At 43.4% G+C, this 16,779-nt stretch overlaps 1 protein-coding gene across 6 annotated transcripts in view; it reads left to right on the plus strand.

Annotated features, from left to right (window-relative positions):
* Nucleotides 1-16,779, plus strand: part of PTPRC (protein tyrosine phosphatase receptor type C) — a 623,869-nt gene that overhangs the window by 280,996 nt on the left and 326,094 nt on the right. For all 6 annotated transcript variants that reach the window (XM_085601450.1, XM_085601451.1, XM_085601453.1 and 3 more), the window contains one exon: nucleotides 4,147-4,410. In XM_085601450.1, the coding sequence (XP_085457576.1) occupies nucleotides 4,147-4,410 (264 nt within the window). The remainder of the gene's footprint in view (nucleotides 1-4,146; nucleotides 4,411-16,779) is intronic.

Raw genomic sequence — 16,779 nt, forward strand, 5'->3', positions numbered from 1 at the left:
AAGCACAAATTCAGAATTTAAAATGTCACACCATGGTTAGGGGGTTTCTTTAATAATAATAATTGATTTCTACCCAAATGAACCCTTTTTGCAATATTAGGATAAGGAAAGACTGAATAAAAAACATGTAGCTGTAATATATTCCTTGCAGTTGACAGTTAATAGCTCACTGCTCTATATTAGGACTTTAACTTTTAAACTGCAAGTAACATAAGTATATCTTTGACAAAAGTGATAACCCATTGACCTATTTATATTATATGCACTTTGTGATGTGAATGGGACACGTTCTTTGCAGCAGGCATATTAACCCTCTGCGCTATGATGAGTCAAAACTTCCACTACCAGACAAAGCTCTGGTCTCTCTCCAGGAAGAACATTTATCACCAGAGTTAAGGTGACATTTTTATTGATGCTTGAAAATTGCTGGGGCAAGGAACGTGGCATCTGGTGTCTTTAAAACAATAAACATGACGCCCCCACCCTAGTCAGCGCCCGGTGCAGTGGCACCGATCGCACCGCCCTAGAGCCGGCCCTGTTAGGGGGTATGGGTTTTGGGGTACATGGGGATAGTATTTTTACCCCTACACTATCCAACACTTACCCTACTGTTGCACTCACTGGAATGGGAATAGTAATTTTTACCCCTACACTATCCAATACTTACCCCACTGTTGCACTCACTGGAGTGGGAATAGTAACTTTTACCCCTACACTATCCAACACTTACCCCACTGTTGCCTCAAAAGTATTATGCGTTGTAATGGTATGTGTTGTAATGGTAGTTTCTAAAAATGCGTTGTAATTACATGCATTATAAAATCATACGTTGTAATGGTAGTTGCAATGTAAAAACTGCGTTGTAAAGGTATGCATTGTAACTGGTTGCGTTGTAACATCATATATTCGCCCGCAAAGGAAACATTAAATGATAATAACTTAAAGTTATTATCATTTTATATTTCCTTTCCTTTCCACTGCTCAAAAGCAGTGGGGTGACGCTCCTCCACCGTAGCGGAGGAGACCCCGCTGGACTTTCAGTTATCTACATTTCTGAAAATTATAATTTCACTTAAAGTATCAACTCATTCAGAGATAACCAAGCAGCAGAGCACAAATCAATTAAAGCAACCGGATTCTTTAAACCTATGTATCAGATTTTGTGTCACGCTTATTATGCAAAATACACTAAATCATGTTACAACTCCATGATGTATAATATTCCCCCGTTATGGGAAAACCCTATCACAGGAGCATGTGGACACACAAATGAACAGAACGTGAGAGGATGCTGTTCATGTCATGTGTGATCTTGTCCTGTTTTTAGTGCAAAATGCATCCTCAGTTCCAAAATGGAAGTGAGGACACATTTCACCCTAAAATAATGGTGCTAAATGCTGGGTTTGTAGCTCACACAATTTTGTACAATTTTCCCGAAATTTCGAATAATTGCTCAAAAGAAAATTTCATAAATTTCGGACACCTCTAGTTTTAACTTGGTCAACCAAAGAGATTCAGGCGAAGCAACAGCAGTTAAAGCATTAAAGGTCCTAGTATTGAATGGTCTTCTCGCGAGGGCATGTATTTGCTATTGAGTCTATTCTCTCCCGTTGTTGGTGTGAGAGAATAGGTGAGATGGATGGATGGTTACGGGGGGGGGGGGGAGTGAGTTGGGTATGTTAGCGATGTTGAAAGTAACAGGGAAGACAATGACATTAACATATTTTAATAATAAGCATTAAATGTATCTTGATGATGAAGTGCATGTGCAAAACTCCAATAAAATCTGGTTTAAAAAATAAATAAATAACACCATCTTGAGCCCAAGAGTATGGCCAATATTCCTAGTAACTATGCCTTTAAAACTTGTGAACTTCAAAAATATGCCTACTGCAAAAAGTCTTATGAGAAAAATAACTCTTAATACAGTCTCAGTGACGTTTAATTGTACCCAATAGGAAAATACACTGGTCAGTATGAAAAAAATCTCTTCCTATATTTCTTCCTTTGTCATGAGGATGAGATAACTATTCACTGGAAGATTTTGCCCAGGCTTCTTTAGAGGCCATCTACTGACAGTTAGTGGAAGGGAGGCTACCCATTGAAAATTGATACCCCCCCCCCCCCCATGATTAGGAAGTTTAGGGATTTCACCCTCTGTTCACCTGTTCTGCTGAGAGCTGAGAACCATTATGCCCTTAAGAGAAGATAGCAAATTGGACCTCAAGGCATGGGAAATAGTTAATCTTCTATCTGTCCACCCTACTCAGGCCTATCTCGTCGAAATATTTCTCAATATTTATTTTTGGGGAAGCGTGGCACTACTAAATATCTGATAGGCTAGAGACAATGTGATCAGGATGAAGAGTAACCAGATGAATAATGAAAGTAGACAAGATCAGCAGAGGAACAACCGCAATCTCAGGGTGAAAAAAGTATTGCTCCATGGATGCAGATGTCCCACCAAGCCCACAGAACAAACCACCTTCTGGTTCTCATGTCAGTTTTCCCCAACAGGCCTTAATTTGGTTATTTGTGATAATAAAAAAATCAGAGCCACACGAAGAGTGAATTCGGAAACTTATAGTTGTGCTGACACCAGCTAGCCCTCTGATAGCCCAACACAGGTCCTAAGGCAGTGTTTTAGGTGGGTGAAGACACAAGTCTTGCTTTTATTATCTTATTGACTCGCTGAGGATCTTCATTGACGGGAAAGGTCTATGTCCTTGGAGGAAGTATCACAAATGTTGGGCCCGATTTAGAGTTTGGCGGGCAGTATACTCTATCACAAACGTGGCAGCTAGCCCGTCAGCTTTATTAAAAGTGCATTATAACCTATAGTGCTTCTAATATGGCGGACAGGATATCCGTAAAGTTTTAACAAATTATTGCACCTTTAAAACTCTAAAGAAGACTCTTAGGGGTCCATTAGTATGTCGGGCGGATCGCATGGCGGTGGCGATCCGCAAGACATATTCCTCCGCACGAATGCAAATTTCCCCCGCCACATTACCATTGCGGGGGGGACCCCGGCAGTCAGAAAGACCGTCCGCCGGTTTACCGCCCGGCCGATGAGTCGACCGGGCGGAAAGGCTGTTAATATGGTGGCAGTGTCTGGTAGACACCGCCATCCATACTAGAATACATGCGGGGACATGCCTTTCCATGGCGGCAACGCCGCCACGGAGAGGCATGCGGTTCTTAACAATGGGGGCCCATAGCGGGCCCCCAGGGATTCTGTGGGATGGGGGGTGCACATGGGGGGTACCTATGGTACCCCCCTGCATTTGACAGTACAACATGGCAGGCACCGCACGGTACCTGTCACGTTGTACTGTCAAATGCACAACTTGCATTTTTGGCATTGCGGCGGGCGGTGCTTTCAGCACCGCCCACCTCAATGTTAGAAATGCGGGATGCGCCCCGCCAGTGTGGCGGGCGCATCCTAATGGGATGTACGGAACCGCCGCATGCATTGCGGGCGGTCCCATTTCCCAGGGTCCATGCTAATGACTCTCTTAGTCTTATGTTAGTAGATGCGGTACGCAAATGACCTTTTGTTCTTTCCATTATCTCAAATTCAAGCATCATCCTGACACATGGCTGATGCTGCGACCATGGTCGTGCCTAACGTCACTGTGTGTTTAGGTAACGGGCAGTCCCATTTGGATTGGAGGTCTTCTGACGCAGTCTCTTCCTAGTAGAATTCACTATAGTGAGTTGCAGCCTTTCATCCGGCTCTCAGTCCATCCTTTCACCAATTGATCCTCGCACCCTTCCATCATCCACTTCAATCTATCTATCCTTGCACCATTCCTCCTTTGTTTTTTTCTGTCCTTCCTTCCTTCGACTCAACCTTTCAATTTTCTTCTCCTCTTTTCATGCGTGCATCCTTTCACCCTTTCCAAAGCATCACATAGAAAATCTATGTACACGCCGTAGGACTTTCTTTAGCGTGTACAAGTTGAATGAAATGTGATTTCATAGCAGTTTACTAGCAAACAAAATGTCAATTTCGGCAACATCACATGAGTTACCAACCGGTGCCCGAAAAGTCTATTTCTTGGCTGCATATGGAAGCCAGCTATAAAAACATACTTGTCGTAATGATGTATTTCAGAATAATTTTCTTTTTTTTTCTTCCAGGTGATATAAACGTTGTCAGCGGGCCTTACACATACAACAATAACATGGCAACACGAAGCTTGGCACTGTCTGGCCTGAACATTGGGTTTGACAACGTCACAATTATGGACACCCTCGGACTGATTGTAACTAAGAGCAATACGTCGGCTACAACCTATATCTTTGAAAACCTTACATTATGCGAAACATATAACATCTCCCTCACCAATTTCCAATGCAGCCCTCAGAATTATACAACCTCACTGATCTGGAATGTCCCGCCGGGTAAGGAGTCGCTTGGATTAGTCTCCACCCCTAAGTGAAGTCTATGCTGTAATTATTTTATTTCAGTAAAGCTAGTACATTCTGAGCACGTCAATGGATCAGCGGCTTCCAGTATACATAAATGGGAAAATCATGTTATCCCATCATCTTCATTTATGTTTTTGTTTAGACATTATCTTGTATAATAATACTCGTCGGTTAGCTCTGAAGTTCTTCGACTGAGTCCCCTCTTGAGTAAGGGGGAGGGGCAGAGGCAGATAAGTGGTCCTGCTATAAGTCCTGGGTAAACTTTCACCTTACCATTTAGCCCTCAAGGACCTCTACGGTAGAGACGTTTTAAGGAATGGGCAAAGTGGGCTCTGGCCCAGGCCCCGGCATTTCGGGGGGTCCCCCTGATAGAGCCAGCTCTGGTCTGCCCTGATGACCTTGACAAATTATTAATCACGTTTTAAATACCGTTTTCCTTTTATTTATTTTTAATGTGGTTGATATGTGAGAGTCTATTATGGATATTTTGCAGAGAAATGTTGCGCCTCATGCAACATCCTTACAAAAAGTTTCTTTTAGATAAAAACAGGACCTCACATATGAGAAATGGGAGGGTGCCTTAGAGATTATTTGCAGTAATATTAAAAACACACACCACTTTCTCTGAATATTAGATATAAACACATTTAAAATTGAGAGGACTGTGTTTGTGCACTGTGAGTGATCTGACCAACGAGGGCATGAAAGAGCTCAAATTGGATCATTAACTCAAGGCAGGGCCCCCCAGATCCTTAAGATGTCCCTTCCTTTACCCTCTTGTGATGAGGCAGCAATGTGTCCTTCTCTGGCTCATGATCAATGCCCAGTCAGTTGCGCTGCTTTATGCTTTAATGTGATTTTTTTTTTTTTTTTTAATTACACATATACCACACAAATCAGTCTAGAGTTGAGTTTTCTGACCAAGCAGGCATCGGTCCCATCATCGGTCTCAGATGTTGTCCATTGTCTGCTAGCACTAGATGACTGGATGTGGAAACTGCATAAAGACAAGCCATCAAAGATAGAGGACTAGCACTCCAAGCTATGAGCAGAGGCGATCCCTATATACTTAATAGAAACCTTGTAGCTTAAAGACCAAACCGCTCCCTTAGGTCACTGTAAGCACACGTGGTTGTGGTCCCTAAGTTTAGCTGTGTCTGATTAGGGGTTGCTTGTTTTTTAGCCCTGACCTCTCATCGCTGTAAATGTAAATCATAACCTTTTACCTTTGAAACTGTCATTTACTACCATTCATTGTTTGTATAGCGATCTCTTCAAATTTCAATTGCTTCTAAACACTCACAAGAGGTCTGTTAAAAATGGGATCTCTAGTTGTCAGTAGGTATGCACCCTGTCCAATAGGGACCCTCACTGTAGTCAGGGTAAGGAAGTCACACAGCTAAAATAACCCCTGCTCACCCCCTTGGTAGCTTGGCACGCATAGTCAGGCTTATCTTAGAGGCAATGTGTAAAGCATTTGTACATAAGCACACTGTAACACAGTCAAAACACTACAAAAGAAGTCCAAACCCGTTTAGAAAAATAGTCAGTGTTTATCTGAATAAAACAAGAATAAAACAACAAAAATCCAACATACACAAGTAAACATATCACTTTTGAAAGGTTAAATAAGTTTGAAATCAATGGATGCTGGTATTTTAGCCCAAAGTACCTGATATGCATCAAAAACAAAGACAATGTGGGCCGTAGGGGAGGTGAGGTGCCCAAAAACACAGTGATGCATCCGTTCCTTACTAGTCATGGTAGGTGATGCATTGATTACGTACTGGCAGAGGAGGTGATGCGTTGGTTCTTTAATGCTAGGCAGCGGAGGTGATGCATTGATTCCTTGCTGACAGGGGAGGTGATGTATCAATTCCTTGCTGACAGGGAAGGTGATGTGCTGGGGTCTAAACATGCAGCCTCGGTTCCTTATTGCGGTGTGGTGGCGAGGAAGAATCAACGCCCAGGATGATGCATCAAAAATTCGGATGCGGTGCGTTGATGCAGAAGCAGGGAAGCAGGCGCTGCATAGTTTACGCAGCCACAAACAGGGGATGCTTCGGAGTCAGAGCGGGTGCCATAGATGTTGGTGACATGGGTCTCAGGACTCACGCTGCAGCAATTTTTCAGCTGCACTGCAGTCACTGCAGTGATTCTTTCGCTGCATATCGGCCATCTAAAGCAGCAGTGTATCGATAAATCAGGTGCTGCAAGCTGATATGTGGATATTTTTCTTAGATCACCAGTTTCTACTTCCAAGGGACCATGTACTGGATTTGGCACCCCTTAATAATCCAGGACTCTCAGCAGAAGAGCCCAGGCACTGGTAGGTGAAGTCTTTGATGGCCCTTAGACTTCTTAACACTCCCAGGACAGGAGCAGCAAGCAGCAGGCCAGCACAACAAAGCAACAGACAGAGTGCCAGTCTGTTCTACAGCATCCAGGCAGAATGTCCTTTAGTCCAGAAGTGTTCTGAGATTATGGTGTCAAAGCTTCAGTATTTATACCAGTTTCTGCTTTTGAGGTAGGCAAACTTCAAAGGAAATTCTTTGTAGAAGAACCTGCCTTTCTCTGACCTGGCTCCAGACACACTACAGAGGGGTGGAACTTTGTGTGAGGACAGGCACAGCCCTAATCAGGTGTTAGTGACAACTCCTCCCACCACTCTAGCTCAGGAATTCGCTTCAGCTTGGTGATGCCCATCAGGATATGCAAGGCACACCTCTGCTCCTTTTGTGTGACTGTCTAGATTGAATGTACAAGAGCCCAACTGTCATCCTAACACAGATGTGGATTCTGCAGACAGGCAGAGGCACAGAATGGTTAAGCATGAAAATGGCCACTTTCTAAAATTGGCATTTTAAACACGCAATTCAACTTCACAAAACGATGTATTTTAAAATTGCAAGTTCAGAGACCCCAAACTCCAAATCTCTATCAGCTCCCAATTGGAAATTACACTTAAAAGATATTTCAAGGCAATCCGCATGTTAACCTATGGGAGAGATAGTCCTTGCAAAAGTGAAAAATGAAATTAGCAGTATTTCACTATTAGGACATGTAAAACACACCAACACATGCCCTACATTTAAATACACTGCACCCTGCCTGTGGGGTTACCTTGAGCCTACCTTAGGGGTTACTTACATGTAACAAAAGGTAAGGCTTGAGCCTGGCAAGTGGGTGCACTTGCCAGGTCGAAATGGCAGTTCACAACTGCACACACACACACTGCAGTGGCAGGTCTGTGAAAGGCCCACTGCTAGCATTTGATTTACAGGCCCTGGACACACCTGTTGCACTTTACTAGGGAGTTATGAGTAAATCAAATATGGCAATCATGGATAAACCAATCACCTCCACAATTTGGACAGAGAGCATATTCACTTTAGCACTGGTTTGCAGTGGTAAGGTGCCCAGAGTCAAAAAACCAACAAAAACAGGTCAGAAAAAATAGCAGGAAGAAGGCAAACCCTGCAAAAAGGGCCAGGTCCAACAAGCTCATACAGTCTAACATTTGCAAAGAAAAGATCCATATAGCGGTCTGTAATATAATGATTTCACAATCTCATGGCATGGCATTAACAGGTTGAAATATTTAAGCAGGCATAATCATCACTTATTCTTTGTGGTGTATCAAAGCACCTTCTATGTTTATAAACCAATAGGCGGAAGAATGCAAAGCAATGGTGCGAGTAAGAATAGAGTGGGTTTTCAGATTTATTCTCAGTAGCGAGTGGCACAGGGGGGTTTCAGATTTCAAATGCCCACGCTGAGGCTATTTGAGATAATGGGTCAATGGCAGAAAGCATCTGCCGCCTCTACTTGTGCCAGTGGTCAGGGGTCATTAAGTGGTTTGCTTTGTTAGGACATAGTAGGCAGAAGAGAATCATTCTAGGTACTTGTAAATGAGGCACAGAATCATGAAGAAATTTAAGATTGGGGAGGGAGCTATTGAAGTCTTCCTAATTTGAATTGAAGAGATGGCCCTTCTTTAGTTCAAATATAATCATCGCCAATATAATGCTCCTGGGCATCCTCATCATCATAAGATTTAGGTTAAATACTCTTGGAGCGCCCAGACAACAGAAAGGATCGGAGATTCTATATAATGTGAGCAATTTAACCTCATGTTCTGCTTTTTGGAGTGTCTAGTACACTGGCAGGCCTGCAAACAGAGTGTTAGCCTGGTCTTGGCACAAGTTGAACAGAGCAGCAACTACCACAAGGAGGCTTGTGGAGGCATGAAAGGCAAAGAGTTTTGAGGAGTTGTACTTGGTAAAATATTGACTGTACTGGTAGTATATTTCCTGGTCGGCTATTAGGTTGTAATCTCTGTCCCAATTGAGCCCTAGGTTCCTCATCTTGGATATTATGGGGGTCTATTTCCCTGAAAATGATGGGGGCAATTACATTTGTTTGAGTAGGAAGTGTGGGCCTAGGATAAGAACCTCTAGTTTAGGGTTGTATTTGATTTTGATGAAAATCAGGCGTGAAGAAAATGGTTGTGAAAAATGTATTTTGTTGGACTGTTGTTGACACATTTTTCTTATGGAATGGCTTTCACCAAGTTGACCACAGCCATTCTTGAAGAAACTTTTGAGCCACTATATTTGATTTTCACTTTGTTGCTTTTAAAGGGGTGTGGGGTTGCTCCTCCGTCCTCCTCTTTAACCCCCTTCTGTTTTTTTCAAGACGTTCTTCCCTGTCTTCTATACCCCTTGTGTAACTCTGCATCCACTTTACTCCAGATTTATTTACATACCTCTTACACCCTTTTTCACTTTATGTTATTCCGATAAAATATAGTATAACAAATAACATGGTTTCTAAATCTGTATATTGTTGGACTGAATGTGGAAGCAGCAAAACACACAAGATGATGGACGGAATGTTGCACATTGGCAAAACATTCACCCCCAGTCACAGATCTGGGTTTAATCCATTGTTATTTTGCTCATCACGCTACCCCAGTTCAGACATGGCCATATGCAAATCAGTCTTGACCCTGTGCCTCATGGGAACAGTCCAGCCCGAACTGTCAAGCGATGTCTTCCCTGGACCGGAATCAAGCATCCTAGGACCGGTTTCGGGGTTTCACCCCTCTTCAGCCAGGATAGCTTGACTCCAGTGGCGTGGAAAGCACGGGACCCACGTCTGGGCATACCCTTCCCACATAGGGCGAACAGCAAAACACAAGATGATGGACGGAATGTTGCACATTGGCAAAACATTCAACCCCAGTCACAGATCTGGGTTTAATCCATCGTTATTTTGCTCACCACGCCACCCCAGTTCAGACATGGCCATATGCAAATCAGTCTTGACCCTGTGCCTCATGGGAACAGTCCAGCCCGAACTGCCAAGCCATCACTTCCCTGGACCAGAATCAAGCATCCTAGGACCGGTTTCGGGGTTTCACCCCTCTTCAGCCAGGATAGCTTGACTCCAGTAGCGTAGTGAGCACGGGACCCACGTCTGGGCATACCCTTCCCACATAGGGCGAACAGCAAAACACACAAGATGATGGACGGAATATTGCACATTGGCAAAACATTCGCCCCCAGTCACAGATCTGGGTTTAATCCATCGTTATTTTGCCCACCACGCCACCCCATTTCAGACATGGCCATATGCAAATCAGTCTTGACCCTGTGCCTCATGGGAACAGTCCATCCCGAATTGCCAAGCCATGTCTTCCGGAATCAAGCATTCTAGGACAGGTTTCGGGGTTTCACCCCTCTTCAGCCAAGATAGGTCATTTTGTTAACTATAGTTGTATATTATATTGTTTTCTTTAATATAGTTGTATTACAAATTGTTTTTTAATTTGTTTGATAAATATTAGTTACTTTAGTATTATAAGTTGTTCACATTAAAATAATGTCTGTGTTTAACTTGTTTTAGTATTGTTTGGAGGTTTTGATATGATTTTTTTAAATTAGACATTGTGAATTTAATAGGAAATTCTTGGGTTTGTAGGGGATTAGGCCGGAAAGTTTAAAAAAAATTACAATTATTCTTCTAATTTATAAATATAATTTTTGATTATTCAATATTTGTTATTTGGTTGATCTGTTTATTTAAGTGTTAAATTGTATTAATTAATTTTATATTGTTATAATTTTAATTGTGTTTTAATAATGCGTTTATTATTAATACATTTTCATTTTTGTATTTTGTTTATTAACTGCACTTTTTTACGGTGTTTTCTTTTTAGGGTAATAGGGATGAAAGTATTTTAATTTAAAAAATATGTTAATATTTGTTTAATTATACTTTTTATTTGTTATATAAAATGTGCATTTTTAAATGTTATTTTCTTTTCTTTATTTATAATGACTACAGGCATTCCTTTAACAATTTTTTACATTAAAAGTTTTAAATAAATTATTAAGTGTTACTCAGATTGGAGTGGGAATAGTAATCTGACCTTTCCAAAATCCAACATTTTCCCTAATTATGCTCACATTGGAGTGGGAGTAGTAAATCCTACCCCTCCAAATTCTAACACTGTCCTCAGACTGGAGTAGTAGTAGGGAATTTTACCTTTCCAAGTCTAATCTTTTTTTAAATTATTTTTTATATATTTTTTGTTTAAAATTTTAAAAGTTAGTTCAAAGTAAAGTATTATTTTGTTTATTGGTTATACTTTTTTCAAAACCTGTCTCTCCCGCTCCACTTTAATCCTTTTTTACAAACCACTTACTCCCACTGCTCCTTCTTGCAGATTTTCAAACCCCTTTCTCCTTTATCCCTCCTTACTCCCATTTTTTACAAACCCCTCATTCCCATCCCACTTTAATCTTTTGACAACTCTCTTACTATTTCCCCCACCCCAGCCGCACCTCACCTATTCGGCATACCCACCCTCTTTCCCCTTCTTACTTATTTGTCATGCTGTCCTATAAAGTAACCATTTCCCTTTTCCACATAAATATTATATTTTCATTAAAAGGTAGATGTCATTTAAATGTTTCTCCTAAATAAGGCTTTGTAAGTCTACTTTCAGTGGCGGCTGTCATTTTTAGCAGGAAGGGTGGTGAAGGGCCACATATGTACACATACACACTTACTCACATCCATGCATTCACACATGCGCACACACACACACACACACACACACACACACACACACACACACACCCATTCACAACACTTACTCAATTAAATACACAAACATACATAGACGCACTCACACACCAAATATCAAAACTCCAAACTTACCTTCACTGCAGCTCTCTGGGAGGGAAGCCTCGAAGGTCCCAAGAGAGTTCGGACTACTATCTTACCTCATTGGCTGACCTTAGGTCAGCCAAAGAGGGAAGGCAGCAGTCCTTCACTCATCACAGAGTGGGATGGGGTCAGTGAGACTGCTGAGCCCACCCCACTTTGTGACGAGGTGTCACTGCGGCCTTTGGCACTTCAGGGTTTAAAACTGATGCGCCCAGGTCAGAGGAAATCAGTAACGCTCCCCTTCGCCACAAGGGAGAGGGCTTCGAGGTATGTTTGCCAGGCTGCGGAGGTCAATCTCACAGGACTGAGAAATGCTTAGCCTGGCAAATTTCATCTCAGGCACCCAAGAGCCTGCGCACTTAGCACACAGGGCCGGACTGGCCGTAGCGGGCACCGGGCAATCCCCCGGTGCACCGCACGGGTGGGGGCCGGTTTTGGGCCCCTGGGGGCCGTTTTTGTTACAGGGCCGTTTTTGCAGCATAGCTGCAAAATCGGCCCTGTAACAAAATCGGCCGAAAACCGGCCCTGGCAAAGAGCTCGGCGGCACCCCCAACCCCCCACGAGGAGGGAGGGGGGGCGGCCGAGCACTTTGCCAGGGCCGGTTTCGGTTCCCAGTCCGGCCCTGTTAGCACATGTCTAGTTCCTAGCTGCCTGACCTGAACAACAAGAGTGTCTGTCAGACTGACCTTTGGTCAGCCTGACACACACTCTTCTTGCAGTGAAAAAGGTGGGGGGCGTGGCCCCTGAGCCCATAAGGACTGGCCCATGCTGTCTATTTTCTTCATTCTGACTTTGTTCATTTTAGAAATGTGTTAAGTGGTTAAGAATTGTTTCATGTCTTCCATGACACAGAGGTCTATTTGTGTATCATCAGCATAAGAGGGGAAGTGAAGTCTATGGGAATCTGAGGAAATTCAAGACAAGTTTGACATAAATAATGAAAAGTAGGGTGCCACTAGCTTTGACATGCTATGCATGACGTGGGGCTCTGTGTGGTTCACTGGTCACCAAATTTTACTTTCGCTCTGGGTGGAAGGATTTTCTCAATTCGTGGAAGTGTTTCAAGACGTTTGCTACTGTTTGAGGATACTGGAGAAGAGAGTTGTCTTCAATCATAGGTCAGGGAGTAAGTAGTCTGAGGGGTATCAACATTCTTAAGGTTTGCAGACTCCCGCAGGTCATCTCTGACAATGACTACTGCTGTTCCATACCAGGGACAAGAGATGGACTGATTCCTGTCTTGTTTTTTGTAGGCTTCTGTGTGAGCTTGGAGGTGCTAAGTCACTACTGTTTAAGGAATTTAGGGATCCTTAGGAGCTGATGGTTGCCCGGCAAGGCTAATAGGGCTGACTTTAATGGATCTACAAGATTTCTGCATGTTTGCGTTCATTTGCTTTAGCACATTAACACCAGCCCTGTTGGCCTTGCTAAAGGTTGGTTTACCTGCAGTAAGTAGAATCTTGAAAATTAACTGCTTATCGTTGGTGTGATTATAAAATGGTATGCCGAATATGTGCACCAGTTTAATGAGGATATCATCCACGCATTAAGAAAAAGCCAAAAAAGAAAACTCTGCGGAATTCTTTATGATGTCACACCTCAAAGAAAATATAGGTGATGGAGATGGAATTCACAAATTATGTTATGGAGGTTACAGTCTTATCTTCACCGGGGAAATCCTTGGAGTCACTGTGGGATGGTATATGTTGTCAAGTTCCCCTGAAATTACTAATATTATCATGTACGCACACCTCTCTCAATCACCTCCAGAGGTAAACCATCCAGGATGAAAATTAATTCTGACTTTATGCTGCAATCCTGATGACATCCAACTTGGGTACCATAAAATAGCTCATTTGGTTAATAGAATGGTGGCAGATTTAATATCACCCCTTGTTTAACAAGCTTTGCACACAGAAGATTTTAAGTCAGCTATTCGAAGGTTGTTTCTGTAAAATTTCCGAGGAATTGTTGCAGTTTGATCTGAAGTTAGCAGCCTTCTTTTGCCATGGAGCTCAAAGAGTGACCTGAAAATAGGATTGTGCCCCTCAACACTTTGGGTAAATTGGAGTTAATCCATATTGCACAGTAGATACAAAGGAGGCATCTTCAGGTAGTCTATCCAGCTGATAAGGAAATGAATCTCTTGGGTATGTTTGACAGTACATCTCTCATTTCTGGTTCTATATTGATAAGATTGTACGATCAGTTACTACTGTCATAGTAGCGCTCGAAATAACATCATCAAGCGTAGGTGAGGGTTGCAGCTGCAGGACAGAGTGGGAAGTGGTAGAGAGCGGGTGAGATGTACTGTGAGGATGAGTGTAGGCCTCCCACACAAACCACTCTGGTGCCAGAGTAAATCTTTGAACCTCTGTTGGACCAGGAGTTGTAACACAATTGCCTGTAACCTTGAATTGCCTGGCATCTGCAGGCTTAGTGGCAGGGGCCTCACTGTAAAGGACAAATGTGGCTCGTATTAATAGTACATTGATGGGCAGCACATACCTACACTTGGATGTCACATTCTGAGGCAAATCAAAACATACAACCGAATGGGAATCCCCATTGAAGGTGAATAATATGGGGGAAACCTCTGCATTTTTCATCAAATGTCCTCAGTTCCTGTTCACGCCTGGCCCCATTGCCCCATCCACCAGGGATTCACGGTTGCATATCACCAGACGTGAGCCTACATGGATAGAAAGGAATGAAAATAAAGGATAACACCTCAGGCGTATTTTTCATAAAAGCCCTGTGCAGTTCCATAAGGTTTCCAAGCCAATGGTGCGCTGCACAGACAAATGTTGACCACTGAGGAGTGAGCCAGAGATAAATGAAAATATACCACAATGGTGAGGACCCTAAGTACTCAGCATTCCCTTTGTTCTTCTAGAACAAAAGAAAGATCCTGCAAATGGGAGAAGGAACTGCTAATTTCATCCAGTAAACCACTAGGAAAGAATCACAATGTATTCCCACTGGCTGCTTTAATGTATTTGGAATAACATGGGGAACACAATTATGAAGTGTGCCTAGGAACTGTTCTGAGACCCTGTATGTATGGTCAAGCCTGAAAGTAAGGTTCTTGAATGAGGAACCCACACATTTAAGCTCTTCTCTTACCCTCATGCTCCCGGATGACTTGACTTCTGGTAGGTATGTAAGAATCTAGTAAACGCCTGCTCGAAAACGACATGTGCTAGGCCTTCCTCCATCCAACAGGTGAAGGTACATTGAAGGAAAGAGGGAATTTAACTTGTACGACAGAAAGGGGTAAGCTATCTCTGGCCTGTAAACTATACCCTCACCTTTAAGCCACTAGCACTGATCACTAACATTAAATCATCTTGGCCCTTTCATTTGAAGTCAGTGTTTCTGTGACTCTTACTAAGGGCTTATGCAGCTCTCTTTGACTTCTGGCACCGTCGGTTTGGAGTGCTCTTAAATCTTATCGCTACTCATCCAACCAGAAGGCAAGAAATGGGGCTTTCGAACTGGTTCTGAATGATATGACAGGAGAAGGAAGTCGTACCTTGCCTCTAGCCATCAGTCCATTTTTCCTGGGGTTTATGCAAGTTTGCTATGAAATATATTTTGGACTGTTCTCCCTCAGGTGTGTTGCCCATGCTTCTTTGTGCCAGTAGACTGCACCCACACTCAGGTTCCTTCAACTGAGTACAGGTCCTGTTCTGTCTTCACTCCTTTAAGGATGACCTGGAGCAGCAAGAGTGGCCATGCTCTCTAGTGTGGCCCATCAGATACTGTCCTGGACTTATCCACTGACCCCTGTGTCTTCACCACCACTGGCAAATGTGGCCTCTTGTGCTTGTGTGACCTACTCTGCTCCCTATTGGGTGACAGATGCTGATGAGGCTTTTTCTACCCTAGAACATCCAGACTGGCGGCATTCCTATTGGCTCTGGTATGTGGGAGAGATGCCACCTTAAGAGCAGAGTCATTCGATGTGCCAGAGCACCACCGGGACCCAAGCTCAGCTCATGCTCTGGGAGCCTAGTGACGGCAACAGGCAGCACAGAATTCATTGCTACCAGGGATGGCTGGTGCAGGCAAGAGTGGTGCGGTGGGGTGGGGGAGGGTCAACAGACGACGACAAGGGAAAATAACATTAAAAAAAAAGAAAAACACTTACCTTGCGCTCGCCACATAGCGCCGATGCAGCGAACGCAAGGTGAGTTTTTTTACATTTTATTTTCCCTCGTCATCATCTGTCGACCCCCCCCCACCCCGCCTCACCACTATTACCTTCACTGGCCGTCACTGATTGCCACGGCCTGTCGCAATGGTGCATGCCGAGGCAACTTGCACAAACGTTGTCACCCTAGCTTCCGCTTCTGCCTGAATCAGGCCTGTGATCGGGCGTCTCTGATGGAAGGATGTCCAGACCTTACACTTCTGCGGTACAGGATGGAAGACTAACCTCAATGTCACATTGTAATAGGAAGAGGACTCATAGCTAACAGCACCCTGCAAGGCTAACACATTTACTTGGGGCCAACTCTTCTTTTGAGCTCTAATCAGCAGACCTCAGGCTTGAGGTCTTGCATCTGAGGAGACAGACACAAAGCAAGAGGATTTAAGAATTGGATCTCCTTTTACGACTCTACACATGGTATTATGATTGTGGTCTAATGGAGCAGAGAATTTGTTCTTTCCTGTCAGTGTTTTCTTTTCAGTCTTAGACTTTGCCACTGGGTTACCTGCATGGTGAGGTGGACATACCTCCAAGAAGTGAGGAATGGGATGAGAAAGGGGGTGAAGAGGTAATGAGGTTCTAGAGCAGAAAGGAGAGTAAGGGGAAGAAAGAGCGCATGATTGCGTCTCTTGAAAATCAAGCAATCTCACCTGGTGTTACATAAATATTCTGTTATAGGTCTCTCGCCCTCACACAATGTTGGCCTACTCGGGCTATAGCCACAGAACGCACAAAAACATGCTCAAAAGACTCCTAAAAGGGGTGTTTGCAGCACAGGGGCCACTGCTGTGACAGGTTATTTTTGATTGGTCCGCTGATTCCATCCCTTCTTGCCTGTCCTCTGTAGTGCAGTCACACAACCACTCATGGGGCTGACAGTCGGCTAC

The sequence above is a fragment of the Triturus cristatus genome, chromosome 4_2 (genome assembly GCF_964204655.1).
Source record: "Triturus cristatus chromosome 4_2, aTriCri1.1, whole genome shotgun sequence".
In the NCBI taxonomy this organism is placed as follows: Eukaryota; Metazoa; Chordata; class Amphibia; order Caudata; family Salamandridae; genus Triturus; species Triturus cristatus.